This window comes from Panthera leo, chromosome D4, assembly GCF_018350215.1.
Source record: "Panthera leo isolate Ple1 chromosome D4, P.leo_Ple1_pat1.1, whole genome shotgun sequence".
Lineage (NCBI taxonomy): Eukaryota > Metazoa > Chordata > Mammalia > Carnivora > Felidae > Panthera > Panthera leo.
The window spans coordinates 69,507,174-69,534,935 of record NC_056691.1 but is presented as its reverse complement, the minus strand read 5'-3'; the positions used below and the strand labels follow the sequence as shown (position 1 = coordinate 69,534,935).

Here is a 27,762-nt window from a genome sequence, read left to right as displayed (position 1 = left end):
AATGAGGAGTCGAATACTCAACCAACTGAGCCACCCAGGCGCCCCTGAAATTCTTTATCATTAGCTCATAGAAGGAAAAGCTAGGTCATCTCATTTGTTGTATGGAAATGAGAAGTCATTTAAAATATATTTGTGCTGGTTTGACTTCTGTTTCTCAAAAAAAGGCTATTCTCTTCATACAAAATATTACTGTCATTAGGGAATATAAAGTTCCTCAATCAGCTTACAGGTCTTAATAGCTTACATTTATTGTAGCTTGTATTTTGCAAAAGATACTCTTTTAAGTGCTTTACCTACAGTAACTCACTTATGACATTACCTCTTCGAAGTGTGTATCATTAGCACCCGTGTTTTACAGCCGAGACCACTGAGGCATTGAGCAGTTAAGTAACTTGCTTGGGATCATGCAGGTAGAGCCTGTATCCAGTCCCATTCATTCTCACCCCAGAATCTCTTCTCGTAACCCAGTCACAGATCATTTATCCTCACAAAATTTGGGGCATTTTGAGTTTTTCGTAGATTGGCTAAAAACTCTTTGAATAAATGTTAGCATCAGCAACATTTGGTTTTATTGTTCTCTTCTGCTTCTGTCCAGACATGTCTATTTTCTGTTCATCGACGCGGGAAAATACATAATGATAGTAACAGATTCTCCTCTTCCCTTTAATGAAGACCCACAGACTGTCATGAATGAATATGATAGCAATAAGAGATATTGAGTATACTCATTTTTCTACAGATTCACTGCTTTATTTAAGGCAGTGTATATTTTAAGGAGACAGAAATGATACCATGCATGTCCAGTGAAGGCGATTAAGTTGTTATAAGTTGTGTTAAGTTGCTGCCAGGTGGGAGTGATGACCTCACAGTGTAGACACCTAGCTTATTGGCATTGTGGAAAACAGTGTCGTGTGACAGGTAATTTATGTGGGCCCCTGCTTGCAGTATTTATCATTGTGTGTATGTATTATGTATATATTGTATTGAAATAGGCAGTGCAGCCCAAAGGGAAATTACTTCTTTTTTCATTCTGCAAAATGAGTGAAATGCTACTACTTTTGAGAATCAAGTAGTCTGTTCACATCCCCATTCCCCTTTTTTTGTCAGTTCATCTGTGGCAGTGGATGGAGTCATAATCAGTCTGTGTTGCAGTTCCAAGACCAAGTCAGTAGCACTGCAGCTGGCTGGTGGCCAAATGCTTAAGTACCTTTGGGGTGAGTATCAGAATGTTAGGAAAGCGTGTTTATGATAAATGTTTAATTCTTGAGAATGTGTACTTGTGAGTTTCTTGTCAGTGCTCCATTGACTGTTAGGTCTTTTAACTATCCTGGAAAACCCAAAGCTGTAGAGTGGAATTGGCAGGTATATTCTCCCTCTGTGTTCTCCTGTAATGGACTGGAGTATTGTATGAGTTTCCAAAATACACTTGGAAAGTGATCCAAATTGCATGTTAAGTGTTCCAGCAAGTATTGATGTGACAGTGTTTTACAGTGAGCATACCAACTCTTTGTAAACCTCAGCTGCCCATCCTGCAGAGTCACCCTCTCTGGCTGTTGAACCATGGAAGAACCCTAGTGGATTTCCTGTTCGGTTTCCTTATCCTTGCACACAGACTGAATTGGCCATGATTGGTGGAGAGGTAAGTGAACACAGGGCAGAAAAACTTACCACTTAGAACAGTGGCCCAGGAACTGATGGCATTAGGTAAAAGTCTCCACTTACTCTCAGGGCAACAGTGAGAAGTACCTGAGCCTCAGCTTCTTCATCTATGAAATGGAATTAAGAGATTGTCTGACGTGTAGGAGTTAGCTGATTCCTTTCCTTGGGGGTATGAATTAAAAGATAGAAAAATGCAGTTGGCAGACTTTTATGCCCTGTTGTGTAGATAATTCAGAGTTAGTTTTATTAAATGCTGTTTGGGGACAACAGAAATGTAATCTCGAAAATAGTGTTCAGTGGGTTGTGATTCATCAAATATTGGAATGTCTATAATTATGGCAGATGATAGGATACAGTGGTTACAGAACAAAACAGCCAACTAATCCCTGCTCTTCTGGAATTTGTAATCTATCAATGTAGGTATGACTATCCCCTCTGATAAGAGAATGAAGGAAATGATCAGGGTGTGGTTTGGGGGGCTAATTAGAAGATGGTACAGGAAAGCGTCTCTGACATGGGTTACGTGCCAAGGTATGAAGGGAAAGAAGTCTCTGTCCCTGGGAAAGGGAGAGTGTTCCAGGGAGAAGGAACTGCATGCACCTTGAACTTGGAAAGAGCCCAGCTTATTCAGGGAACCGAGTGGAAGCAGTGTGGCTGGACCTTTGTGATAGGCTGTGGGAAGGAGTGTGGGTTTGTTTATTTTACAAAGATTGGAAAACTGTTGCTGTTTTTAATCAGGGAATGGTACGATCTGCTTCATGCTCTGAAAGGTTATTCTGGTTGCCCAGTGGAGAGTAGGTAGGAATGGGCCGAGAGTGGACGGACTGTTGGAGAGGAGGTGGTGACAAGCAGAAAGGAATCTAGTCGAGACACATGTAGCAGATGGGAATATGGGGCTTGCTGATGGATTGAATGGCATGCTGCTCCACTTTGCCCTGAGCCAGGTGTCTGTATTCAGTCTGTAGTCACCATCTCAGGTGTCTGTATTCAGTCTTGATGACTCGGACTTAGAGGTGAAGCCACAGGGCAATAGAACTATGTGATAGACAAATCAGGTTTAACTAGTTGGGTTAGAATTGTTTGTAATTTCAATTTTGTTTCTTTGCAGGAATGTGTCCTTGGTCTCACTGACAGGTGCCGCTTTTTCATCAGTGACACTGAGGTATCAAGGCTGGGTTTGGTGCAGGATCCTTTTTACTGTCGGCTCCAAGAAATACAGCTAACTTTCCCCTTTGCCTTATTGTAGGTTGCTTCAAATATCACATCATTTGCTGTATATGGTGAATTCTTGTTGTTGACAACCCATTCCCATACCTGCCTGTGTTTTTGCTTGAGAGATGCTTCATTTAACAGTAAGTGTTCAGTGTATAAATTAGGAAATAGTCCCTTTTCTAATATCTTCTGCCCTTTGAAGCCTTGATGACTTTAAAGTTCACCACTTACTTTGGCTTTTTATCATAGAGTCCTAGACTGTGAGCAGACCTTTAGAGTTCTCTACTTGGCCCCTAATCACAACATAGTGTCTCAGTTCAGTATTCTATGCCAGTTAGCAAAGACTTCCAATGAAGGAGGTCTTTCCTCAACCAGAACATTGTAAAATTAAACAAAACTGCTCTCAGGAGTATATAACTAATCCAGTGTTGTACTTTGAGTTACCATGTACATACAACCGGCTGTCACTTCTTTGTGATCTTCCTTTGCTCACTGTGGCCACCCTCCATCGTATATCTGAAAGACTCTATCTAGTGGTTTGTAGGAAACTGTCCCATTTTTTCTTGAATTCCACGTATCCCTTCCCCCTACTGTTTGTGTGTTTTCCTTATTCTAGAAGACTTCCCCTTGTTTTCTTTGCTTCCAACTTGAAAACTGGGAATCTTTCACAGATGTGATTATAGTGTACTGATAATGTGCATAGAGAAGCTGCCCAGTCCTCCCTGTGTTTTCTAAATCATTTGAGAAGCTGTGTATGTGAATATGCACGAGGACTCTGTGAAAGAGAGGGCAAGTTCCAGGGATAAGGTTGTTTGTTAGGAAGGCTACCGGTTTTGTGGTTGAGTGGGAGAGCAAAGGGGTGTGGTTGTTAATTGCTCTCTTCTAGTTTGGAGAATATGTTCAGTTTCAACTGCAGTAAATGGAAAGTGACTTGTCATGACGGTGATTCTCATGGCTTAGCCAGTGGTGTCTTTAGCATTACATGCAGGTCTGAGCAACAACCACGTGTCTAAAGGGGAATCTCTGCGGAAGGTGGAGAGGGGTTCACGTATTGTCACCGTTGTGCCCCAGGACACCAAGCTTATATTACAGGTAAGCTCATTTTTCTGGCTGTGTTTCTGGTTGTGTTTTAGATACTCTTACACTTGTAACAATTTACTATAGGCCATTCCTTGCTGAATTCTCTGTTAGCTTTATACAAAGGTTGTTGATACAGGTTGTGCCCAGCATGGGTAAAAGGGAAGCTTCTCTTGGAAGTCAAAATAAATACTGAGCACAACTAGATTCTGCTGGAAGTGTGTGCATTTTATAGTATTGTGGTAGTTCTCTGTGAAGAGTTTAGTTAGGTGAAATGGTATATCCTGGGTATTTAAATTTTTTCTGTTAAGTTGGGGCGCCTGGGTGGCGCAGTCGGTTAAGCGTCCGACTTCAGCCAGGTCACGATCTCGCGGTCCGTGAGTTTGAGCCCCGCGTCAGGCTCTGGGCTGATGGCTCGGAGCCTGGAGCCTGTTTCCGATTCTGTGTCTCCCTCTCTCTCTGCCCCTCCCCCGTTCATGCTCTGTCTCTCTCTGTCCCAAAAATAAATAAAAAAAAAAACGTTGAAAAAAAAAAAAAAAATTAAAAAAAAAAAAATAAATTTTTTCTGTTAAGTTAAAAACATTACTGTTCTGATTTATTTATTTTAAGATGCCAAGGGGAAACTTAGAAGTTGTTCATCATCGAGCTCTGGTTTTAGCTCAGATTCGGAAGTGGCTGGACAAGTAAGAACCATGTATATGACTAGTTTGTTTGTTGTTATGACTTATATGTGAACATAATATGTATTCTATTAAAGTTTTTAAAACATGAAAGTATGAAATTACACGTCTTCAGATTCTCAGAGGCTTTTTTCCCCCACACTTTGATTTTAATATTATGTGGTGCAATAAATATTCCTAGTAGGAAGAATCGTGAGACTCATCATACAAGACAGGGTTTCCTAGCCTGAGGAGGTCCACATGGGTTTTAGATGGCCCGTGAACCCAGGGAAATCGTGCACCAAACTGTCTTTGTGTATTTATTCAGGCAGAAGGCCTAAGGCTTTGGGCAGATGTACAGAGGGGCCTTTGACCCACAAATGCCTGAGACACTATTGTGAAGGAAATGATCCATTGTCTGAGTTATTTTGGGAAAACTTTATATTAGAAAGACCTTTACTAACATTGTGCTAAAAGAGAAAGTAGACCTGAGTTCTATGATGATTGTCTATCAATGTGTATGTGGGGAAGTAGTCCTCAGACTGCCATGGGGACTAAGTGAAGAAGGTAAGTGAAGCTGGTACCTCATTTTTCATTCTGTGAATTGAGAGCGGAAGTCCAGTGGTAGTTGTTTGGCATTTGGACTGTAATCTAATTATAACTGGTTTGTATCATAATGAAAACATGTTGGATCCAGGAAGGTTATTAATCTTTGTAAAATGACATGTCTATTCATTATGTCTCTTCACAGACTTATGTTTAAAGAAGCATTTGAATGCATGAGAAAATTGAGAATTAATCTCAATCTGATCCATGACCATAACCCGAAGGTAAATTTCTGAATCTGATATTAACTCTAGCTTAGCTGAGACTTGAACTGATGTGATTGGAACTAAAATTTTTTGTCCTTTTTTTTCTCTTTGGTAGGTATTTCTTGAAAATGTGGAAACCTTCATAAGACAGATAGATTCTGTAAATCATATCAATTTGTTTTTCACAGAATTGAAGTAAGTATTTTGAATAATTTGTGAGTATCATATCCATTATTTATCTCATTTTGGAAATAAAACATAAATAGCTACAGGAAAAAAATTAACCTTCTGTTTGGTATTTTTTAATCATTATAAGTCTAACATGCCACTTACAGTAGATATTTACTCTTTTTCCTTTTTTTTAAAAATAGCCTATTTAAAACTCAGACTCAAAAGTGTGTCCTTTAGAATTATAATTGACTATTTTTAGGTGTATATGAAATTGAAGTCAAATGGTGTGTTTTTCTGCAATGACTTTTTTCCAATTTAAAAAATTCTAAACGTACAAGAAAAGTTGAGACGTCCAGCGAGCATCCTATACCCCCACCTAGATTCTGCAGTTGGTATTTTGCTATATTTGCTTTATCATGATCTACAATCTGTCCATCCATCATTCACCTTTTTTAAGGCAAATTAAAAAAAATTTCTTTTAATGTTTTTACTTATTTCTGAGAGAGAGAGAGCAGGCATGAGCAGGGGAGGGGCAGAGAGAGAGAGGGAGACACAGAATCCAAAGCAGGTTCCAGGCTGAGCTGTCAGCACAGAGCCCAGTGTGGGGCTCAGACTCGTGAACCGCAAGATCATGACGTCAGCCGAAGTCGAATACTTAACCAACTGAGCCACCTAGGCACCCTGAGGCAAATTTTAAGTTAATTGTAGATATCAGTCCACTTTATGTCTCAGTATTCCACTTTGTGTAACACTGATTAGAGTGCGTTCTCCGTGTACAGGGTCCCCCCCCAGCAGGTCAGATTCATGTGTGATGAAATGTACAGACCATAAGTGTACTGTCTAGGCAGTTTTGACCAGTGTGTACTTCCATGTAGCCCAAACCTGTCAAGATAGAGAACATTTCCTTCACCTCAGAAAGTTCTTCCAAACCTCTTGTTAGTCCCATTCCCTACCTCCTTGGCAACCATTGTTTGGAGATTGTCACCGTAGATCAATTTTGCCTGTCGGAGAACTTAAATGTAAGTGGAATCAGATAGTATTTGCTTTTCTTTGTAAATTAAGCTGCTTTCACTCGGCATGTTACCATGAAAGAAACCCGTGTTTTTGCTGGTATCACGGGTTCATTCACATAGTGTGCTATAGTGTAAATATACTACAATTTGTTTATTTGTTCCTCTGTAGTGGGGCACCTGGTCTGTTCCCAGTTAGGGGCTAATGTGAATATATCACTGTACACGGTTTTTGGGACACGTTTTCATTGCTCAGTTTGTTTCTTCATTTTTCACCTAATGTGAATATAATGAAACTGTTCTCCAAAAGCCATTTTTATTACCTCATCAGCATGTCCCAGTATGTGGTAGTCATTTGATAGCTAGGACACATGTTCACTTAGTGACCTTTTAATGACCTGTTCTTAGGGAAGAAGATGTTACAAAGACCATGTATCCTCCTCCGGTTACCAGCACTGCCCAGCTGTCCAAGGATCCTGATGGGAAAAAAGTAGACCTTATCTGCGATGCTCTGAGAGCAGCCATGGAGAGCATAAACCCTCACAAGTATGTGTGCTATCATTAGTTGGCGTCTTTTGAGGCCCAGAAGTGTGCTATTGTCCTTACGCAGGGACTGAGAATGTCCTTCCTTCACTCTGCTCATTCTGGCGTTCTTCACTCACTACCTCAGGTACTGCTTGTCGATACTCACCTCTCATGTGAAGAAAACAACCCCAGAACTGGAAATTGTGCTGCAGAAGGTACACGAGCTTCAAGGTAGAGACCCTTTCATGGAGAGTGTTTAACAGGGCCCCGAGTGTCACCAGACTTCCAGTCTTGTGGAGATCTCACTGACCAGGTTCAGTGCCACATCACAGATTTAATATGTGGCTTATTGGACATTTGAAGACCTGTGTCAGTTTCTTTGAGCGCTGTCCTACAAAGCATATACAAAAGAAGTCATATGGTGTTCAGTTCGGCCAAGAAATTTTGTTACTTTGTCTTTTCGGTTATGTTGCTAGATGCACGGGTTTATTCCCAAATGGCTTTGATCGGTCTTGTTTTCTTACACACTGACATGACAGGCAGTGCTTCGCCTGTTCCCGATGCTGTGAGTGCTGAAGAAGCCCTGAAGTATTTGCTGCTTCTGGTAGACGTTAATGAATTATATGATCATTCTCTTGGGACGTATGACTTTGATTTGGTCCTCATGGTAGCTGAGAAGTCACAGAAGGTATGTGGAGCTTCCACTTTAACATCCTTTTGGTTCTTATTTTTGTTATCATGGTGGTATGAAACCCTGTCTGTCCCTGATACTGCAGTATCTTGTCTGATGTTAACACTGCATGTACAGGCCTAGAGGCAGATCTGTGAGTTTGTAGGGCTCACGCTTCTAAGCCTCATTCTCTGTCAGTTCTGGGCTTATCAAAGTGTTTTGTTTTTTTGTTATTTTTTTTTATTTTTAAAAGTTTTTTTTTTAATGTTTATTTATTTTTGAGACAGAGAGAGACAGAGCATGAACGGGGGAGGGGCAGAGAGAGAGGGAGACATAGAATCGAAAGCAGGCTCCAGGCTCTGAGCCATCAGCCCACAGCCCGACGCGGGGCTCGAACTCACGGACCGCGAGATCGGGACCTGAGCTGAAGTCGGACGCTTAACGGACTGAGCCACCCAGGGACCCTTTATCAAAGTGTTTTGAATGCTAGGTTGAACAAGTGAATTAAGTTACTTCATTATCTTTAAGATTATGGTCATGTATGTGAACAAAGTCTCCTCTTACAAAGGGAATATAGCAAATGACTCCTATTACAATCCAGTTCCTTGTTATGTAGCTGTTTTTCCCAGTGGAAAGTGGGAACATGCAGAATGGAAAGGTTTGAGGCCTCTTGTCCCACCTTAGCATGCTATAGTAGAAAAGTTGGGGCACCCCTGGTTTATACATTTAAAAAACAAATTTTTTTTTTAATGTTTATTTATTTTTGAGAGAGAGAGAGACAGCATTGAATAGTGGAGGGGCAGAAAAAAGAGAGGGAAACACAGAATCCGAAGCAGGCTCCAAGCTCTGAGCTGTCAGTACGGAGCTTGATGCAGGGCTCAAACTCGGAAACAGCAAGATCGTGACCTGTGCTGAAGTCAGACACTTAACCGACTGAGCCACCTAGGTGCCCCTATACATTTTTTAACCTGTTTTTTGCAGTCTTAGTTTCATCCTGTCACTCCTCTCTTTGCTCTTGCCAGAGTGATCTTTGCTGAAAGGAAATTTTGCTCTTTCATTGTTTTGCTTATAATGCTTCATGGGCTCTGCCCATTGCTGTAGGATAGAGTTTACAAGCCGTAATACTGCTTAACACCCCCTTGTCCCCCACCCAGGTCTGGTGTCTATGCTCATGCTCATCTCTTGATGTTGTTCTTTTTTCTCAGCCTGCAGAGGGGAGGCAGTGCTTTTGTCCCCACAGCCACTACTTAGCTTTGCAGGTAGCATTACTTCTGCTTCCCGTGGGCCTGTGGGCTTTCACCACTCTCACCCTTCCATTCACCAGGATAATTCTCACTCACCTAAGGCAAAGGATGCCAGGGTAGCATCTTCCCAGTAATCCATTCTTGCCTCCCTCCCCACCACCCAGGGACTAGATGAGATGGGCCTCATGTGCTTCGACTGCACCCAGTGCCTGCCCCTCCCTGTGTATCATTCTAGCTCCTCTCCTAGCTTATAGGTTTCCTGAGGTTAGGGGTTTGTTGTATTTTTTGTACATAGTGAATTCTTCCTAAGTGTTTGTTGATTAAATACTTCGGCCTGTAGTTGTGCTTTTTATCACATGCATGAGTATTTATTTTTTTCTCTGGTCTTTTTTTGTATACTTAATGTATATTTATCCTATCTGCCCAGTGAAATTACATTAAGAACAGGGAGCATCTGTTCTTTAGAAAAAAAAAAAAAAAAAACAATTTTCAGGGCATAGTACAAAGCTGCAGACAGTCAGTGCTAATAAAATCTTGGTTGGCAGGTCCTTAGAGTTTTGTGTTTAACTCAGTACAGTTTTACCTTTGTTTTAAAACTTGAAGACGGAGGGCATGAAATGTCATGCAAAGAGCTCCAAGTACCTTCCACTTCCAGAGAAGTTGGATGCATTTGTTGAATATCTTCTGGATTGGAACTTTGTTTTCCTTATTAGCTTAGGAAATAAATGGTTGTTGTGAGACTATATGAGAATTCATCTTCATTATTCTGAATGAAAACAAATAATGCCAGTATTTTAAAGCATTTTTGCCAAAACTTGTTTTATGTAGTTTCATTATACAGTATGTAATTAATATATCAGCATAGTACATATTTTAAAAATTTTGTAGCTTTGGGTTTATTGATTGTTACAATTATTGTATATCATTTGTATTGTTATAAGTAAATGTAATTATAAGCAGTAAAGGTCTGACCTGTTAGGTTTTTGGTTTTTGTTTTTTTAGGATCCCAAAGAATATCTGCCATTTCTTAATACACTTAAGAAAATGGAAACCAATTATCAGCGGTTCACCATAGATAAATACTTGAAGCGATATGAAAAAGCCATTGGGCACCTCAGCAAATGTGGTAAGTGTGAGGATTAGTATGTTTATTTCTGCTTCAGATCTTCTTTGGAGCTAGGCAGGGTATAAGTTAAAGCGTCAGTTTAGACATAAACGTAGATGGATGTCAGTTTCCACTCCTGAAACCGAAACACGGTTACCTGTGTGCACCTTATTTTATCATATGTTCTAAGAAGCTGAAAGCAAAGCAAATGAATTTTAATGAACTGGAGGAGCTCCCTAACTAAAAATATAGAGCAGATCCGTTTGGGGTTAAGGATGATCACGTCCTAAATTCATTTCAGTATCTCGGAACGAAAATTGGTTGATAGTGCACTCTTCTCCCACGGTGTTTACAGACACCTGTGGGAAGCGTGGCTTGTCTGGAGTGAGTGGCCATACCCACTGGCAGCTCCCAGAAGGACACACTCATAGTTAGGACACACTCCCTGTCCCATGCTGGAGCTGCTGGCTTCAGCAGTTGTGGCTCTTTCCCGAGAGCTAAGATGAGGATAAGGAAGTTGTTTGGGTGTTATTAAGCTTCCTTCAACAATCTGATTGAGCTGGGCTGGGATAGGACTCAGGCGTCTGTATGGCTGATAAGCTCCCCAGAGGATTCCAATGAAGGCAGTTGAGAAAACACAAGGTTAGATGGTCATTTATCAGGGGTCGTGTATGAAGAATTCCTTTTGAGTAGAACTTTCATCCGAACCAGTGCTTGTCATACCTCACATCTGCCATGGTGCTTTGCTAAAATTAAAATTCTTGGATTCTGTTCTCCTGATACTCTGATTCTGCAGGTCTATAAAGGTCCCTTGTAGACTTTGTTTAGGGACCACTGGTGTAAATGAAACTCATTATGCTTCCAAAGTCCTAAATTTGTGTGTGCATGAATCTCACTCCTCAGGACCCGAATACTTCCCAGAATGCTTAAACTTAATAAAAGATAAAAACTTGTATAAGGAAGCTCTGAAGTTATTTCCATCAGACTCGCAGCAATACAAGGTGAGTGGTGTGTGAAATGAGGCTCTTTTGGTGATGTGACTTAGCTGGAAAGGGTGTAAGGATCCTGAGTCTGTAACACCATCCTTGGTTTCAAGGTTTATCGTGAAATAAGTTAGCCTTATCATGAACTCTTATCTGGGAGAATGGCCCTGACCTGCTCCTGTTCTGAAGAAGTTGCCCAGGCTGGAAGCCTAGGAATTGTCTCCCATTTCTCATCATGAATTCTGCTTGATGAGCGGCAGCTTCTCAATAGGGTTTCCTGCTTACTTCCCACTCCTTGCTCCAGCCCAGCCTTGCGACCACATGACTGATCATCCCCAAGCGTGTAGATCTTTCTCAAGTGGTTTAGGATAAAGGGATAAAGTTTGGTTGTTTGTCTAAACAAACATCCATTTAGTTTTCTTTTTTTTCTTTTTTTTAAATTTTTTTTAATGTTTATTTATTTTTGAGACAGAGACAGAGCATGAACGGGGGAGGGGCAGATAGAGAGGGAGACACAGAATCGGAAGCAGGCTCCAGGCTCTGAGCCATCAGCCCAGAGCCCGACGTGGGGCTTGAACTCACGGACCGCGAGATCGTGACCTGAGCTGAAGTCGGATGCTTACCTGACTGAGCCACCCAGGCGCCCCCCATTTAGTTTTCTTATATGCCAGATACTTTGTTAAATGAATTGTATGAGTGTCACAACAACCTGATAGGATAAACAGATGTGGAAACAACTTGCCTCAGGAGCTGGAGTATGAGGCCGCTGAGCTGGGATGCGGAGCCCAGGCTGTCTGAGCCCGGAGCCTGTGCCAGTGACCACTCCTCGTCCTTGCCACCCTCAGGCCGTGTGCAAATTGCCTGTGTCTCTATGATCTGGCTCCTGCCTGTTTCATTAGCATCGGCTGCCTCTTCCAGGCCTCTCCCTGCTCCTTTCTTTAGCCCCACTTGTCTTTCAACTCTTGGGTCTCCTCTGTGACAAAGCTGTTCCGGGACGAGGTGCCCCACGCCGAACTCCAGAGCACCTTCTCAAGTCAGTGGTGGTACGTAACAAACCGCTGACACACCGATTTGTCTCCCCAACTGACCATGGGTTGCTTAAAGGTGGTGGCTTTGTGTTGTATTCCTCTTTGTGTCCCTACCTGCGTGGAGCCCAGGATAGAGAATTTGGCCAGTGGCTGCCTCTTTGCTTTTATTTTCATTGTCTCTTCCTCCCTCTGGTGCTGTCTCTTGTCCAGCCACACCAGCCTTCTTGCTATTCCTTCCTGGGTATTCCATACACATTCCTGCCTCTTGGCCATGGTGCCTTCTGTAGCCGTCAGTCTGGAATACTCTTCCTGTAACCCTTTATGTAGCATATTCTCCTCACAGCCCTCCAAAATAACAACTGCCTTCACTCTCTGTCCCTTTAGCACTATGTCACTGGCTATATTGTGTTTATAAGTCCATTCCCTGTCACCACAAGAGCGGGAACTTGGTGGTGGTTTTGTTAGTATTTGGTGTTTCGCTTGTTTTTATTTTTTGCATCGCCATGTGATTCCCACTGCCATGAATAGTACGCCGTAATTACTTGTTGAGTGAACACATGACACATCCTCAGTAAGGTTTTCAGTGGAAGAATGATTGAATTTACTGATTAACTACAGGATTTTCATAAGTAATTCAAGAGATTTTCAAATGTAGTAACTGAAGCAGCCTCCATTGGAGGTTAAAAAATGACTGTCACCTTTCCTTACCAACCCAATGTCTCCTCTTACCACAGGAGATCAGCATTGCTTATGGGGAACACCTGACACAGGAGCACCTCTACGAGCCAGCAGGGCTCGTGTTTGCCCGCTGTGGTGCCCATGAGAAAGCTCTCAGTGCCTTTCTGGCCAGTGGCAGCTGGCAGCAAGCTCTCTGCATGGCAGCCCAACTTAACTGGACCAAAGACCAGCTGGCTGGCCTCAGCAGAACTCTGGCAGGTAAACACGGCGGTTTAGGCTCTCCAAAATGAGAACTTCCCCAGAGGTTTTTTGTTTCTCCCTTTCTTTGGCAATTTTGCAAGTAAATTTAGAGCAGCATACCTTGAGATAGTCTCACTGCTACAGTGAGTCCCCCAAATGCAGTGGCGTAATAGAGAAAGCTTCTGTCTTCTCTCACGTGAGGACTGAGAAGTTCTTCCATTGTGTGGCTCTGTCATCTCAGACGGATGGTTGTAGCTGGATTTTCTCCACCTCTGTATCGCAGTCCTCAGGAAGGGGAGAAAGCTAGAGCCGTAGGAGAATGCTTTAAGTTGTAAATGATCTCGAAGTTACACCATTACTTCTGTTCCATCTCATTTGCCAAAGCTTACATCACACGGCACACCTAGCACAGAGTAACTGCACAGCCATGGGCCCTAGGAGAAGGCGAACGTGAGTTTTGGGGTGGGGCCCTTCAGTTATAAATGGTAGATCTTTGGGAAAAGAATAGCATTTTTCAGAAATGAAAGAAGAGGCTAAATGTATAAGCGTTCTGAATGCAAAGGCAGTTTAGCTGCGTCGGGGTCTAGGGGTTGTCTGATCCAGCGGGGAGGCTCTATCAGAGTGTAACTTGTTTGAGTCAGGGAGAGCTTCAGGACCGCTTGGGAGAAGAGGTGAACAGGGACTCTGTCCTCTCAGCTGTGCTTGAAGTAAGGGACCGGTATATTTCCCCCCTGTCCTTTTTAGAGTTTTAAAAATACTGTTGTTTCAAAAAATACGTAGTCCTGAAAAAATTCCAGATTAAATCCTGTAAAATATATGTGCATATTTTCCTTAGTTATTTGTATTTTTTTTTCTGGTAATTAGATCTGCAGGCTCTTCTAAGCCCTCTTAATTTCCATGGTGAACTCTTTTTAGTTTTTGAGAATTCTCTATATTAGGCCTGTTAGGTATTCTTTGTGACTCCACTGTTACTTCTGCTTTAGAAACAGGTTTTGGTAGTTTGTTTATACCTTCCAGTTCTGTTTTTAGTACCTGCTATCTTCTCTTACATTCTTTACAACTTGAGCTTGCTATTTGTCTTGTTTTATGGTATACACCAAGTTCTGCCAGATGTTTAGCAAAAAAAAAAGGTGAGGGGAGGTGATGGTCAAAGATTTTTGAGAAATTTTATAAGGTAGAGTCACTTTATGTACCCTTGAACTTAGGCAGTTTACGCAAGAAAAGAAAGATAGCTGTTTAAATTGTGGAGATGATTTTACCTGTTTTTGTCAGGGATGATATGCACGGGAGTTTGAATGAGATGGGAGACATGAATCTGCCAGCCCCGAAGTCAGCTTCAGGTTCTGGATGCTTCTTACAGCAGGATTCTCTCAACTGTGCTGAGTCACTCGAGGATCTAAAGACACTGCATGACCCCTGAGCCAGCTGCCTTCATCTTAGTGCTCAACCAAAGATTAGCAGTCTCTTCCTATTTGAGGAAGAAATGGATGAGGGAGAGATGTTAGGTCAGTCTCCCATATGTGTGCCTTTGTAAGCTTTTCTCATGGCTAATTTTGACTATACATCATTTTCACATTTTCTGCTAAATTTAGATCGTAACTGCCATTTAAGATAGGACTCCATGGTATTCCTGCCTACTTCCTGACAAGTTCACAACATATGCCGTTTGATACATAATACAGATACATTAGTGAACCACTCAAGCAAAGGAATCTGTGTAGCTTTGTTTGACCTAGTGCTTCACAAACTTACTTGACCTGCGAATGTTGTTGTTTTCTGGTATTGCCTTTTATTATTCTACGGAACACTCTTAGGGAGAACTTTGGAAAATGCTGTTTTAAAGCAGTTCTGTTTGGATGTCTGCTGTAGAGCTCAGTCTCCAATTTGTAAGGGGGCCATTTTTGTTCAAAAAGTACCTGCAGAAACCATTTCAATGTGAGCTCTGGTAATCCTGTTCTTAGCAAGCCAACTGTGGTCAGATGTTTATTATCTTTGCAGGAAAGCTGGTTGAGCAGAGGAAACATGGTGATGCAGCCACAGTCTTGGAACAGTACGCCCAGGTAACCTCTCAGTTCCTCCCTTCTTTTTTGTTTTTTTAACGAGCACAAGCTCACGCACACGCAAGCAGGGGAGGGACAGAAGGAGAGCGAAAGAAAGAGGGAGAGAGCATCTTAAGCAGACTCCACACTCTTGCATGGAGCCAGGCGCAGGACTCGATCCCACTACCCTGGGATCTTGACCTGAGCCAATATCAAAGAGTTGGACGCTCAACTAACTGAGCCACCCAGGTGCCTCTCAGTTCCCCCCTTCTTAAACCACCCAACCAACAAGCAAGGTCTTGCCAGTTGTACTTCACTGATCAGGAAAATTAAAGGAACTCAGGGTAATTAGGAAGTCCAGAGACAGTGTTTGCTCTGCAGGTCTTCCATCTTGCTGATCTGACTTAGAAATCTAAATTTAATAGGCCTCTAAATAATTAGTTCTCTAAATAGTAAGTTCTGTGAGGTAGTGAGGTACTACCTCTGTGAGGCACTAGTGGTTTGACCCTGACAGAAAGTACTAAATTAAATCTGCAGGGAGTTGTGCTTTTTATGTGAACTTGCCAAGTACAAACAGTGAGAAAGGACCATTCTAAAACAAAGAGATTAAACTTCAGATACTTTTTTTTGGCCTTTACAACCGTTCTGTCTGTTGGAAGTGTCTTTTTATCTCAGACAGCCTGATGGGATCCAATTTTCTAGCAGATTATAAAGATGAATACCTATACCAGCTTTTGATAGAATTATAGAATTTATTATGAAAGTAATAAAACTATGCATTGATACTGGCCCTGGACTAACAGGACGTAGGTGCGCAGTTGACGCCAGGGATTACTGCCTTCTAGAGTTTTGGCCTTTGACAAGAGAGTGTTATTTTTTACAGTCGTTACTAGTGGGCACATTTGTATAACATAATTGTGCTTTTAAAATACCTGAATGTCTTTCATGTAATAAGGGTGAGTGAGAGAAGATCAGTAAAATTTGATATCATTAGATCCTTGCAAGAAATTATGTTGGATGATTGAGCTGAAAACATCAACGAATAAACTATGCGTAATAACGAGGCTAGAGTAGAAAGATATACTACCTAAGGTGGTTAATTGAATGGATAAGATGCCACCATCTTTTTTCCCCCTCTGTAAAGGAAGATTTTAATTCATATTTGTACTTAATTTATGCACTTATAACTTGTATATTTTTAATTGGATATACTTTACATATAATAAAATTTACCAATTTTAAATTAACAATTGGATGAGTTGTGACAAACGCTTACAGCCATGTAGTGCTACTACAGCCACCATAACAGAACATTGCCAGCACCCCGAAAAGTTCTCTTCCCCTTTGCAGTCAGTCTTCTCCCTCTGCTCTCGGTACTCTCTTACCAACCACTGCTATGCTTTCTATCATTACAGTTTTGCTTCTTCTAGAATTTTATGTAAATGGAACCATCTGGTATGTGGTTTTTTAGTCTGGCTTCTTTCACTCACATAATGCTTTTGTTTTCTAACATTTCTTTTTGATTCTTTCTTAGAGTTTCCATCGTTCTGCTACATTACCCATCTGTTCCTGCATGTTGTCGACTGTCCCATTAGAGCCTTTAACATACTAATCGTTCTTTTCTTTTATTTGCTTTTTCTAATTGAAATATAACTAACATGTGGTGTCATAATAGTTTCAGGTGTCATCATACTCACTTTAAATTCCTGGCCTCATAATTTCAGTATCCCTGCCCTATCTGAGTCTTGTTCTGATGCTTCCTCTGGCACTTCAGACTGTTTTTTGTCCTTTTTGTAATCTTCTGTAGAAAGCCTGCCATGATGTCCTAGGTAAAAGGAAATCCAGTAAGTAGGCTTTTAGTGATGTTCTGATAAGGTGTGAGGGTAGAAGTGTTCTGCAGCCCTATGATTAAGTCTCAGTCTTTTATTGAGCCTGTGTCCCTGGACTTCACCGGTACCTCTTAGATTTTTCACTCCTTAGGTAGGACAGGAAGGCCAGGGGGAGCTGGAGTTTTATTTCTCTTCCCTCCCTGATAAATTCCACTTTAGTTAGGTTCTGGCAAAATAGTTTCTCTTGATCTTGTTAAGAGCAGCGTGCTCTGGTTATATTCAAAATGACATCATTTTTGTTTTTGCCAGAAGCAGGAGAATCTATCTGATACTCACTGTGAGACCCTGGTAGGGCTCGTGGAGGTAAAAACTCACAGAAGTGTAGGAGCTTCCCTGAGCCTGGATGTCCATAGAGTTTTCACCTCCAGCCTCGTCCGCAGTGATCCTTCAGCCATTGGTCACTTACACTTTAGATGTTCCCACCCCAGTACTGGTTCTGATAGAGATTGCTACTTGTGAGTCTCTGTTCTGTTCTGCCAAGTCGTAATTCTCAGTGTCTGCCTGTCTGTTTCTCCAATTTTAGGGGCAGCAGTTTGCCCTATGACCTCGGTTCTCCAGTCTAAGGAGAATTGTTGATTTTCAGTTTGTTCAGGTTTTTACTTGTTAGGATGGATGATTTCTTCCAGGTTCCTTGTGTGTTGGACTGGGAACTGGAAATCATAATGCTTTTGATATTCGTCCACGTTATGTCATGTGTATCTGTGCATTCCTTTTTATTTTGCCTAATGGTATTTTGTTGTAAGAACAGGTCGTAATTTGTGGATTCATCCACAAGTTGATGTACATTTGGATTGTTTTCACTTTAAAGTTAGAATAAAGTGGCTGTGAGCAATCTGGTACCAGTCTTCATGACGACAGATGTTTTCGTTTCACTTGAGTGAATACCTGAGTGGGAATGCTGGTCACGTGGGGAGTGGATGCGCGACTTTATAAGGAGCTGCAGAGCTTCCATCACTTGTGTTCCCACAAGTGATGTGTGAGTGCCTTAGTGAGTACTCACCCACACTGGATGTATCACATATCAGGGGATGCATAACAAATTACCCCAAAACTTAGCTTAAAATGACAAACACTCGTTATTTGTTTCTAGGGGTCAAGAATCTGGGTGGGGCTTAGTTAGGGCCTCTGGCTCAGGGTCTTGCACAAGGCTGCAGTCAAGGTGTTGGCCAGAGCTGGGGTCATCTTAAGACTTGACTAGTATTTTTCCCCCACTTCCCAATTTCTTGTTGCTAGTAAACAAATATAGTTTATCGTTTTGTTTTGGCTTTTTGGCTTTATATATCCTACAACCTTGCTGAACTTATTTTTTAGTTCTAGGAACACTGGGGTAAATTTTATAAGATTTCCTATGTTAATGAGCATGGCTTCTGTGAATAAAGACAGTTTCTTTCTTTTCAGTTTGTATGCCTTTATATTTTTTCTAGCCTTACTGCATTAATCGAACTTCCAGTACAACGTTGAATAGAAGTGATAAGACACCTTGCCTTTCTCCTGATATTAGGGGGGATTCGGTCTTTCAGCATTAAGTTTGATGTGTGCTGCTGTTTGTTTTTTTTTTTTAATATATTTTTTTAAATGTTTTATTTATTTTTGAGACAGAGACAGAGCATGAGCAGGGGAGGGTCAGAGAGAGAGGGAGACGCAGAATCCGAAGCAGGCTCCAGGCTCTGAGCTGTCAGCACAGAGCCCGACGTGGGGCTTGAACTCACAAACTATGAGATCATGACCTGAGCTGAAGTCGGACGCTTAACCGACTGATCCACCCAGGCGCCCCTGTGCTGCTGTTTTTAATAGATGTGAGAACCCGGTAGGGCTTTTGGAGTTGACAGACTGTAGCCTGTGGGCCAAATCTAGCTGGCCACCTATTTTTACGACTAAAGTTTTATTGGAATGTAGCCACACCTATTTGTTTATATATTTTCTGTGGCTGCTTTTGTAACAACCAGAGTTGAGGGGTTGTGACACAGATGGTCTAGCTCACGAAGCCTGAAATATTTGTTGTCTAGCCTTTTACAGAAAAATTTGCCAGTTCTTGCTCTCTTGGGTTGAGGAAATTCCCTTCTAGTCTTGGTTCTGAGAGTTTTTATGGTGAACGGATATTGAATTTTTCAAGTACAATGTCAGTTAAGGTATTTTTGTTTGAGACCAGTGCCAGGGTGAATTACATTGATTTTTGAATGTTAAATTAATCTTGCATCTCTGGGTTAAACCCATCTTGCTCGTAATGTATTACCCTTATTCATTACTGGTGATTTCAATTTCCTAAAATTTTCTTGAGGATTTTTGTATTTGTCTATGAGGGATTTTGGTTTATAGTTTTCTTGTGTCCAGAATGCATAAAGAACTCTTATAACTTAACAACAAAAAGACAACCCATTTTAAAAATGGCCAAAAGACTTGAATAGATACTTCTCTGAAGAAAATTTACAAATGGCCAACAAGCAAGCACTTAAAAAGATGTTTAGCATCATTGTTCATTAAGGAAATGCAAATCAAAACCATGAAACTCACTAGAATAGCTTTAATCAAAAACAATGCATTAAGTTGGAAGTATGTAGAGAAATAGAACTCTTTTGTACATTGCTGGTGAGAATGTAAAATGGCACAGCCGCTGTAGAAAAGTTTGTTGGTTCCTTAAAAAGTTAAACATAGATTACCATATAACCCAACAGTTCCACTGCTAAGTATATACTCTGGAGAAATGGAAACGTATGTCCACAAAGAAATTTGTATGCAAATGTTCGTAACAGCTTTATTTATAATAACCAAAAGGAAGAAACAACCCAAATGTCCATCAATGACAGATAAATGGATAAATCGTGAGATACATGTTCACAACATTTATACACACACAGTAGGATATTATTCAGTCATAAAAAGGAATGAAAAACCGATGGATGGTTCAATTTGGGTAAACCTTGACAACATTATGCTAAGTGAAATAAATCAGATATAAAAGGACAAATATGGTAGGATTCTACTTCTACGAGGTACCTAGTGTAGTCAGAGTCATAGAGACAGAAAGTCGAATGATGGTTGCCAGAAGCTGGGGGAGAGGAGCAGGGGAAGTTACTGTTTCATGGGTATAGAGGTTCAGTTTTGCAAGATGAAAAACGTTCTGGAGATGGATGGTGGTGATGGTTTCACAACAGTGTGAATTTGTTTAATGCTACTGGACTTTACAGCAAAAAGTGGTGAAAATGGTAAAATGTATGTCGTATATATTTTATTATAATCAAAAATTAATTTAAAAAGATCAAAGAACTGATACATGCTACAACTTGGATAAATCTTGAAAACATTCTGCTAACTGAAAGAAGCCAGGCGCAAAAGATCACCTATTGTATGGTTTCTATTATATATCCCAAGGGGGCAAATCCAGAGAAAGAGTACATTAGAGGTTACCAGGGGAGGTAAAGAGTAGGAAATGGGAATGTCTTTATGGGGTGATGTAAAAAAGTGTTGGTAGTTACATAACATTGTGAGTACAGCAAATGCCATCTAGTTGTACACTTTAAAGTGACTGTCGTGTGGTTGTCACCTTGGTAAACAGCTTTCTCTTTTTCTCTCTCTCTCTTCCTGAGTCAGGCAACACATCCTCCTGCTGTGTCCTGCTATACCTGTGGTATAGGCCTATTCATGCGGCATATGCATTGGATCTGGGAAGAAAATACTTATTTTTAATAATTTTAATTAAAAATATAGTAGTATGCATATATTTAGATTGTTTAAAATGCTGAAAGTAGATACAAGGAAATAAAAAACGTCGTTCCTACCACCCAGAAGATTGCTGTTCTTCCCTCCTATTTCTGATTCTTCTTAGAGTGCGCTTTCTCTCTACACAAACACACACATACCTTTTAACCAAAATGAAATTACACTGTTTGTGGTGTTTTTAAATTTGCTTTGTTTGGTTATGATCTTCATCTTTCCATGTTAGCACATTTTATTTACCTAACGATTAAAATTCAAGTTCCCTCAGTGGTTCCGAAATTGTTTACAGTAGATTGATCCAAAATAGGTTCCAGTCTAGGGTCATGTATTGCGTTATGCATCTTATGTCCCTTAAATCTCTTTCAATCTAATGTATACCCATCCCCCCTCTTCTTATGACAGTGATTACTAGAGGAAACCCAGCCAGTTGTCTTAAATATTTCATCTGTTTAAAATGTGTTTTATTTCACTCATTTCCAGTTTCACAAACTTCTAGTTATAAGTCACGGAAAAGAAAAAAGTATAGCATGAGGAATATAATCAATAATATAATGTGTGGTGATAGATATGACTGTCCTTAACCGTGGTGAGCATTGAGTAATGTATAGAACTATCAAATCACTCTGTTGTACACCTGAAACTCATATAACATTGTAGGTCAACTAAACTTCAACAGTAAAAACATAAACATGAATTGTACATATAAAAATATTTTGTTTTATATACTTCATAAGTACCTTAAGTACATACTGCGGTATGTGCTCACAATTTTTTACTGGTAAGGCTACAAGCATCAAAAATGTTTGAAGACTTAGGATATGTGGGTGTTTATTGCACTCATTATTACACACATTTTTCAGTTCCCTGTAGGTTTGAAGTTTTTAAAAATAAAAGTTGGGGAAAAAAACATCAAAGAGTAAAAAGATTAGAAGTTTACTATTCTAGTTTGCCATTTATTTGAAGTGTGAACTTGTTTATTCTGGAGCCCTCCCAAACCTGCTGACTCAAACTGGGTAGTGTAGCTGGGGCGATGGGCACTCTGGTGGTTTTGATGCTCAGGGAGATAGGGAGATGATACCATGTGTTTTGTGGTTATTTCCAGAATCCACACCGCCCCTCACTCCTTTGTCTTTTGCATCAGTATTTATTTATTGAGCAGGTACTCTGGGCCAGACATGCTACTAGGGACTGGGCTGGAAGGGGCTGGAAGGGCAGAGAGGCCACTCTGTCGGCAGTTTGTCATGGTGGCATCTGACGGGCCTGCTCCATTTACCTGTAATCTTCCTTGGTTTTGCCTTGTCAGGATTATGAAGAAGCTGTGCTCTTGTTATTAGAAGGAGCTGCCTGGGAAGAAGCTCTGAGACTGGTAAGAAAAACTTTAAAAATCATCACTATGTTAGGTGCTTAGAGCAAGAGTGCGGGGAGAAGGGTCAGCTAGAATCCCTGGTCTTCTGAGGCTAGTGAAATTAAGTAAAAATAGTTTAGGTTCTTGGTCTAAGGGTAAATAGTATTTTTAAAGCCATTTTAAAAATGTATTCTTGATGTTTTGAATTAATCAACTTTTAAAATGTGAAATATTACTGGTCTTTACTGAAGTGAATTAAATATTCATTAGAGGCCTACTACTCTTGAAAATATCCTGGTGACCTCTGAAAGTGATCCATTTCCTTCCAAGTATCTTAACTCTCCAGTGATTTGCAGTTTTCTTGCCTGAGATTACTGTATTTTTCCTTTTAGGTATACAAATACAACAGACCAGATATTATAGAAACCAATGTAAAGCCTTCCATTCTAGAAGGTAAGGGTTACATCTTAGAATTCCACATTTGGAAGTGTGGAGGTGTGGAAGAGCGAGATAACAGTACTTACTTTGTTAGGACATCCTTTAATCAGGTGTTACATAGAGGTGATCAAAACTGTCCACTGGGTGTAATACTTTCTTCTGACCAGGATTTTTAAGCATGCTGAACTGTTAAATGGTAGTATAGAAAATACTTGAATGTTAAAAACACGTGATAAGATATGATTAAGAATCTTCATATTTGGAAATAGTTGGTAAACTTGAATATGAACTAGACATTAGATAATAATAGTATTTTGTCAGGGGCCAGTTTCTTGCATTTAATAATTGTATTGTGGTCATATTAGTGTCCTTTATTCTTTTTTTTTTAAAGTTTATTCATTTTGAGAGAGAAAGAGAACATGCACAAGCAGGGCTGGGGCAGAGAGAGGGAGAGAGAGAATCCCAAGCAGACTCCATGCTGTGCACAGAGCCCAACGCCGGGCTCAGACTCACAAACTGTGAGATCATGACCTGAGCTGAAACCAAGAGTTGGACGCTTAACCGACTGAGCCCTACCTGGATGCCCCGATAATGTCCTTATTCTTAAGAGAGCTATGCTGAGGTATTTAGGAGGGAAGGATCGTATCTGCAACCTACTCTCAAAACGTTCCATAAAAATAGTAGTTGTGTGTACGAATGGAGAGAAACAGGAAGCCAAAAAAATAGGGCAAAATGTTAACAATTGGTAAATCTAAGTGAAGGGTATGTTTGTACATTGAACAGATGAGTTTTACCAGTTCTAGAATACTCAGATGGTCACTGTGACTCCTTAAAAGCAAAATGGGAAAGAAAGGCATCAGTTTGGCTAACATAAATTTCTGGGAGTGGGGTTTGGTTCTAAGCCCTCCAATTTCAGCACAGTCTGCCCTGTGAGTAAGATCTGGCCTTTCTGACATGTATATATATATTCACATGTTTACCCTGCCTGCATCCCCCTCCCCCTCCCCATTAACACCATGGGAGGATTCTTTTCTTATCGTTCACGTAGGTATCTCTACCTGGTTACTGAAAGCTTCCGTCCTGGCCCTCCAGCAATCCATCTAGCCAGCTCTTAAACTTGGATTTTGTCCCCTATTGAGCACTTAGAAAAATACTGACAGTTCGTCTGCATGGGCCTCATACCTATGTTCAGGAAGCAGTTCAGTGACTGTTTGTGTTTGTTAACAACTTCCTTGTATACTCCTTTTCTTTGCTAGTCCTCTCTTGGGTTAGTTACCTAGTCTTTCTTCAGGTGATTTTATCAATTTAGTGGTAGCAAATGTTCCAGGATGATGTTGATGAACACTAAGAGCTGAAGTCTCAATGTCTGGCTCATTCTCTGAAAATGATGTAGGTTACTTCTCATTAAGGAAAAAATCTTACTTGGAAAACCTAGTAACTTGTTTTCTTTTTGTTAAATTCTAACTTCCTCACTGCCCTCCTCTAGTTCTTTTTTTTCTGCTTAAATATCCTCAAATTATTTTCCATCTGCACTCCTAGCCCAGAAGAATTATGTGGCACTTCTGGAGTCTCAGACAGCCACATTCTGTCGCCATAAACAACGTTTATTGGTGGTTCGAGAGCTCAAGGAGCAAGCACAGCAGGTGAACCTGGGTGAGTGTCTGCATGACGGCATTGGCGCTTGGGTGCGGTGGGGACACGTCACACCTTGTCTTAGCTGCTTGTTGTGCCTTCTGCAATATGATTTCTGTGCTGGGGGACATGTGAGGCCTCTGTGAAACCCCTTAGGGGCTGTGTGTGCCTGTGTTTGTGCGTGTAGGGGAGGGCTGAGGGGCAGGACCAAGCATGAATGGAAAGAGCTCTGCTGCATGTGCCCTCCACCCCCACCAAGCAGAGTAGCCGACTTCTCTGTTTCACAAAATGAGCCACCTTGTCTCCAGAGGTTCCTTTGCTTTGAAAAAAAAAAGAAAGAAAAAATAACTAGTTTGGTACTGTATATGCTAATAATAACTAATATTCTCTCATTTCACTTTGAGATCTACTTTATGATAATTGTCATCCATCCTCAGGTATGCCCTGGTTAACCACAGTCCACTTACCCCACTAAAAGTAAACTCACATTAGCAGGGAGTTTTCATTCTGCATCTGATTCTACTTTTCTAGATGATGAGGTGCCCCAGGGTCAAGAGTCAGACCTCTTCTCTGAAACTAGCAGTGTCCTGAGTGGCAGTGACATGAGCGGCAGATATTCCCATAGCAACTCGAGGATATCAGCGTATGTATCATGTTTATTCAGCGTTTTGACCATGCCCTGGGTGTGTGGAGAAAGAGCAAGTAAGTAGGTCAGTTTTTCATCAGGAGGACAGTGCAGGGCCATGATATAGTTATGCAAGGACTCTCCCTGCATATCTAAGAAATTAGACTTGGTGTTGAAATGTTTTCTGCTGATTCTTCATGGACTGTGCGTTTGCTCATGCCCACAAGGCTCTTACACCGGGAACTCAGTTTTTATGACATTTGATTTCATTTGTTTAACAAATACTAGGTGACCATAATGTGTAAGCACTAAAAAAAATTAAAAGATGATAAAGAAAAAATATTCAGGCATCTTCAGTTCAAAGTCAGGATTGGAAGAGGTTATAAACATAAAATAAGTCATCATACTTCAAGTGTAGCAGCTGGTCAGAACACCCAGATGCTAGTTGTAGTGGATGTTAGCAAAAACTTTTAAGGAGCTCTGGGTTTATAAGTGCTCTATAGTCACCCTTGGGAAGCATAAAACAATGCATATTGTGTATTCGAAGTGAATCATACTTTATGAATTCAGAATGGAGATTTTTGAGGTTATGTGGGGTGATCAGAAATTCCTAGAGAAGTAACTAGAAACTGGACTTTGAAGAGTCAGGGTGAGAGACAGGTGGCATAATTAAAGACCTCTGAGCAGGAAAGATACAGGACTCATTTTATTGCATTCAAATTCAGCGTGCTATGTCTATGTCCCCTGATTGATTGATTGATATTTTGAGAGAAACAGACAGCATGAGTAGGGGAGGGGTAGAAAGAGAGGGAGACAGATAATCTTAAGCAGGCTCTGCACTGTTAGTGACCTGACAGTGGCTCAAACCCACGAAACCATGAGATCATGACCTGAGCCGAAACTGAGAGTTGGACGCTTAACTGACTGAGCCACTCAGGCTCTCGTATGTCCCCTGATTAAAATTTTACTTTGTTGCCTTTGAATTTACATTTTGTTAGAAAGTTCAAGTTTGTTGTTCTTCTCTTTGTTGTTCTCTCTCTTATGATCAGATACAACCTCATTTTACTCTGTATTTTAATCAAAATTTTAAGGCCAGATACTACCTTTTAGGGTTTTCCTTATTACTTCCTGCCTGTAAGATTTGCTTCTCCCAATTTTATTTTAGGCGTCATTTAAACACCTCATCACCATTTTCCCCCAAAAATACATACCATCTGTAGACTCTCTGGGTTCCTCGAAAGTTGGTGGCCAACAGGTACATTCATTTTAATCTGTGCAGCACAAGATTTATAACCTCTTTCTGATTTCTAACAGGCGATCGTCTAAGAATCGCCGCAAAGCGGAGCGGAAGAAGCATAGCCTCAAAGAAGGGAGTCCACTAGAGGATCTGGCCCTTTTGGAGGCACTGAATGAAATCGTACAGAGCACTGAAAAATTGAAAGGTATATTCTCAATACTAATGATTCTTGCCACACAAAAAAGTAAATGGATAGCACAGACTTTAATAAACATTAAGATGCAATTTTCCCAACTTGAAGAAAGACAAAAACTGGCAGCGGGAAGGACGCATCTTGTCAGGGCACATTCCTGAACCACTCTCAGCTGGTGACATAGGAGCCTTCCTCTATTGGCCTCCATGCACCCGGCCCGGGAGACATTAGCGCTGAAACTAGAGTAAAGGATTGAGAAGACACTGCTTCCTGCTTGAGCCCCAGTGTGTCCCTTTTTCTTTTTATAGTAGATATGTTGAATTATTCCAGCATTTGGGAAGAAGGAAGAAAATGTGGGAGATGGCAGCTGTAGTGTGATATTAAATATTTCTTAATTGGGAAAGAAACTAGGTTGATTCTAGCAATGGAGTTGGGGACCCAAGTTACCACTTTCTCAAATTTCTTCTCTCTAGATGAAGTATACCAGATTTTAAAGGTGCTCTTTCTGTTTGAGTTTGATGAGCAAGGAAGGGAATTACAGAAGGCCTTTGAAGATACTCTCCAGCTAATGGAAAGGTCACTTCCAGAAATTTGGACTCTCACCCACCAGCAGAATTCAGCTACGACGGTAAGTTTCCTTCAGAGACAGAATGTGCATTTTTAAAAAATCATTTTCAAGGTTATTACATTCACACAATCTCTTAAAAGTCGAAGCAAAAGATTTTCTTTCATATTATATTAGAAACACAACATACCATAGTTAAATTATCTTAGGCTTATGTTTAAGCTGTCAGTAAGAAGATCTTCTATTCAGGTACACCTTGGCCTAGGTTAAGTTTGCTTTTATTTCTCCTTTGTGCATGAAGCAGTTGTTGTGGAGAAGAAGGGCAATTCAGACTGTTGCCCCCTGCCTTCAGTGAGATCAGGGTGGGGAAGGGGGAAGCCAGGGCCAGAGTTAGCCTCTTCACCTCCCTGTTCAGACTTTGGGTGGGATCAGAGGTTCTTAAAGTAACCCAAACAATTGCTTTCTCTTTTGTTTCATGGAAAATTTGACTTGTCACTTCTACTCTGTTCTCATGAGGAGCTTTGCTACTTACATTTAAGGCAGTTGTGTCCTATCAAGAACTCTCATGTATTACCATATGTTGGTTATACCTCTGCTCAGTCTCTCACACCTCAGGCCTGTTGTTAAGTTTCTGTTTTGATTCAGAAAGGCTGCTGTTGACGGCATGATCCATTAAGGAAAACCACCACAGCTGTTATTTTAACAGAGAGAATTTAATACATGGAACTGGTTGAACAGGTATTGGAGAACTGAAGAGCCAAAATGGGAGCTCAGAGAAGGAACTCGAGATGGTAACTTCGAGGGAACAAAAGAAGAGTTTGGGATTACAGCAGTTTAGAAGTTTGGAGATGGGACCCCACGAAGCTGGCTCTCCTCCCTCTGAGAAGAGGGTGCCAGGCAGCTGGTGCTGATACTTCTGAGGGAGCGCAGTGGCTCTAAGTGTAGAGAAATAAACCGGAATGAACAGCCACTGCCAGGGTAAAGAGCTGCCATTGCATGAAAGCAAGTGAAT

At 40.9% G+C, this 27,762-nt stretch overlaps 1 protein-coding gene across 4 annotated transcripts in view; it reads left to right on the top strand.

The window, feature by feature from the left end:
• Nucleotides 1–27,762, top strand: part of ELP1 (elongator acetyltransferase complex subunit 1) — a 58,490-nt gene that overhangs the window by 23,749 nt on the left and 6,979 nt on the right. The window contains exons 15-35 of one of the 4 annotated variants that reach the window (XM_042911823.1): nt 1,108–1,214; nt 1,536–1,639; nt 2,768–2,821; nt 2,906–3,011; nt 3,848–3,963; nt 4,558–4,631; nt 5,359–5,437; nt 5,535–5,614; nt 7,009–7,146; nt 7,271–7,356; nt 7,665–7,813; nt 10,042–10,165; nt 11,048–11,145; nt 12,890–13,091; nt 15,072–15,133; nt 22,019–22,081; nt 22,453–22,513; nt 24,038–24,151; nt 24,662–24,773; nt 26,070–26,197; nt 26,659–26,813. In XM_042911823.1, coding sequence (XP_042767757.1) covers nt 1,108–1,214; nt 1,536–1,639; nt 2,768–2,821; nt 2,906–3,011; nt 3,848–3,963; nt 4,558–4,631; nt 5,359–5,437; nt 5,535–5,614; nt 7,009–7,146; nt 7,271–7,356; nt 7,665–7,813; nt 10,042–10,165; nt 11,048–11,145; nt 12,890–13,091; nt 15,072–15,133; nt 22,019–22,081; nt 22,453–22,513; nt 24,038–24,151; nt 24,662–24,773; nt 26,070–26,197; nt 26,659–26,813 — 2,212 coding nt within the window. Of the gene's footprint in view, nt 1–1,107; nt 1,215–1,520; nt 1,640–2,767; nt 2,822–2,905; nt 3,012–3,835; nt 3,964–4,557; nt 4,632–5,358; nt 5,438–5,534; nt 5,615–7,008; nt 7,147–7,270; nt 7,357–7,664; nt 7,814–10,041; nt 10,166–11,047; nt 11,146–12,889; nt 13,092–15,071; nt 15,134–22,018; nt 22,082–22,452; nt 22,514–24,037; nt 24,152–24,661; nt 24,774–26,069; nt 26,198–26,658; nt 26,814–27,762 lie in introns of all 4 variants that reach the window. The other 3 variants (XM_042911822.1, XM_042911819.1, XM_042911818.1) reach the window with 3 other exon arrangements.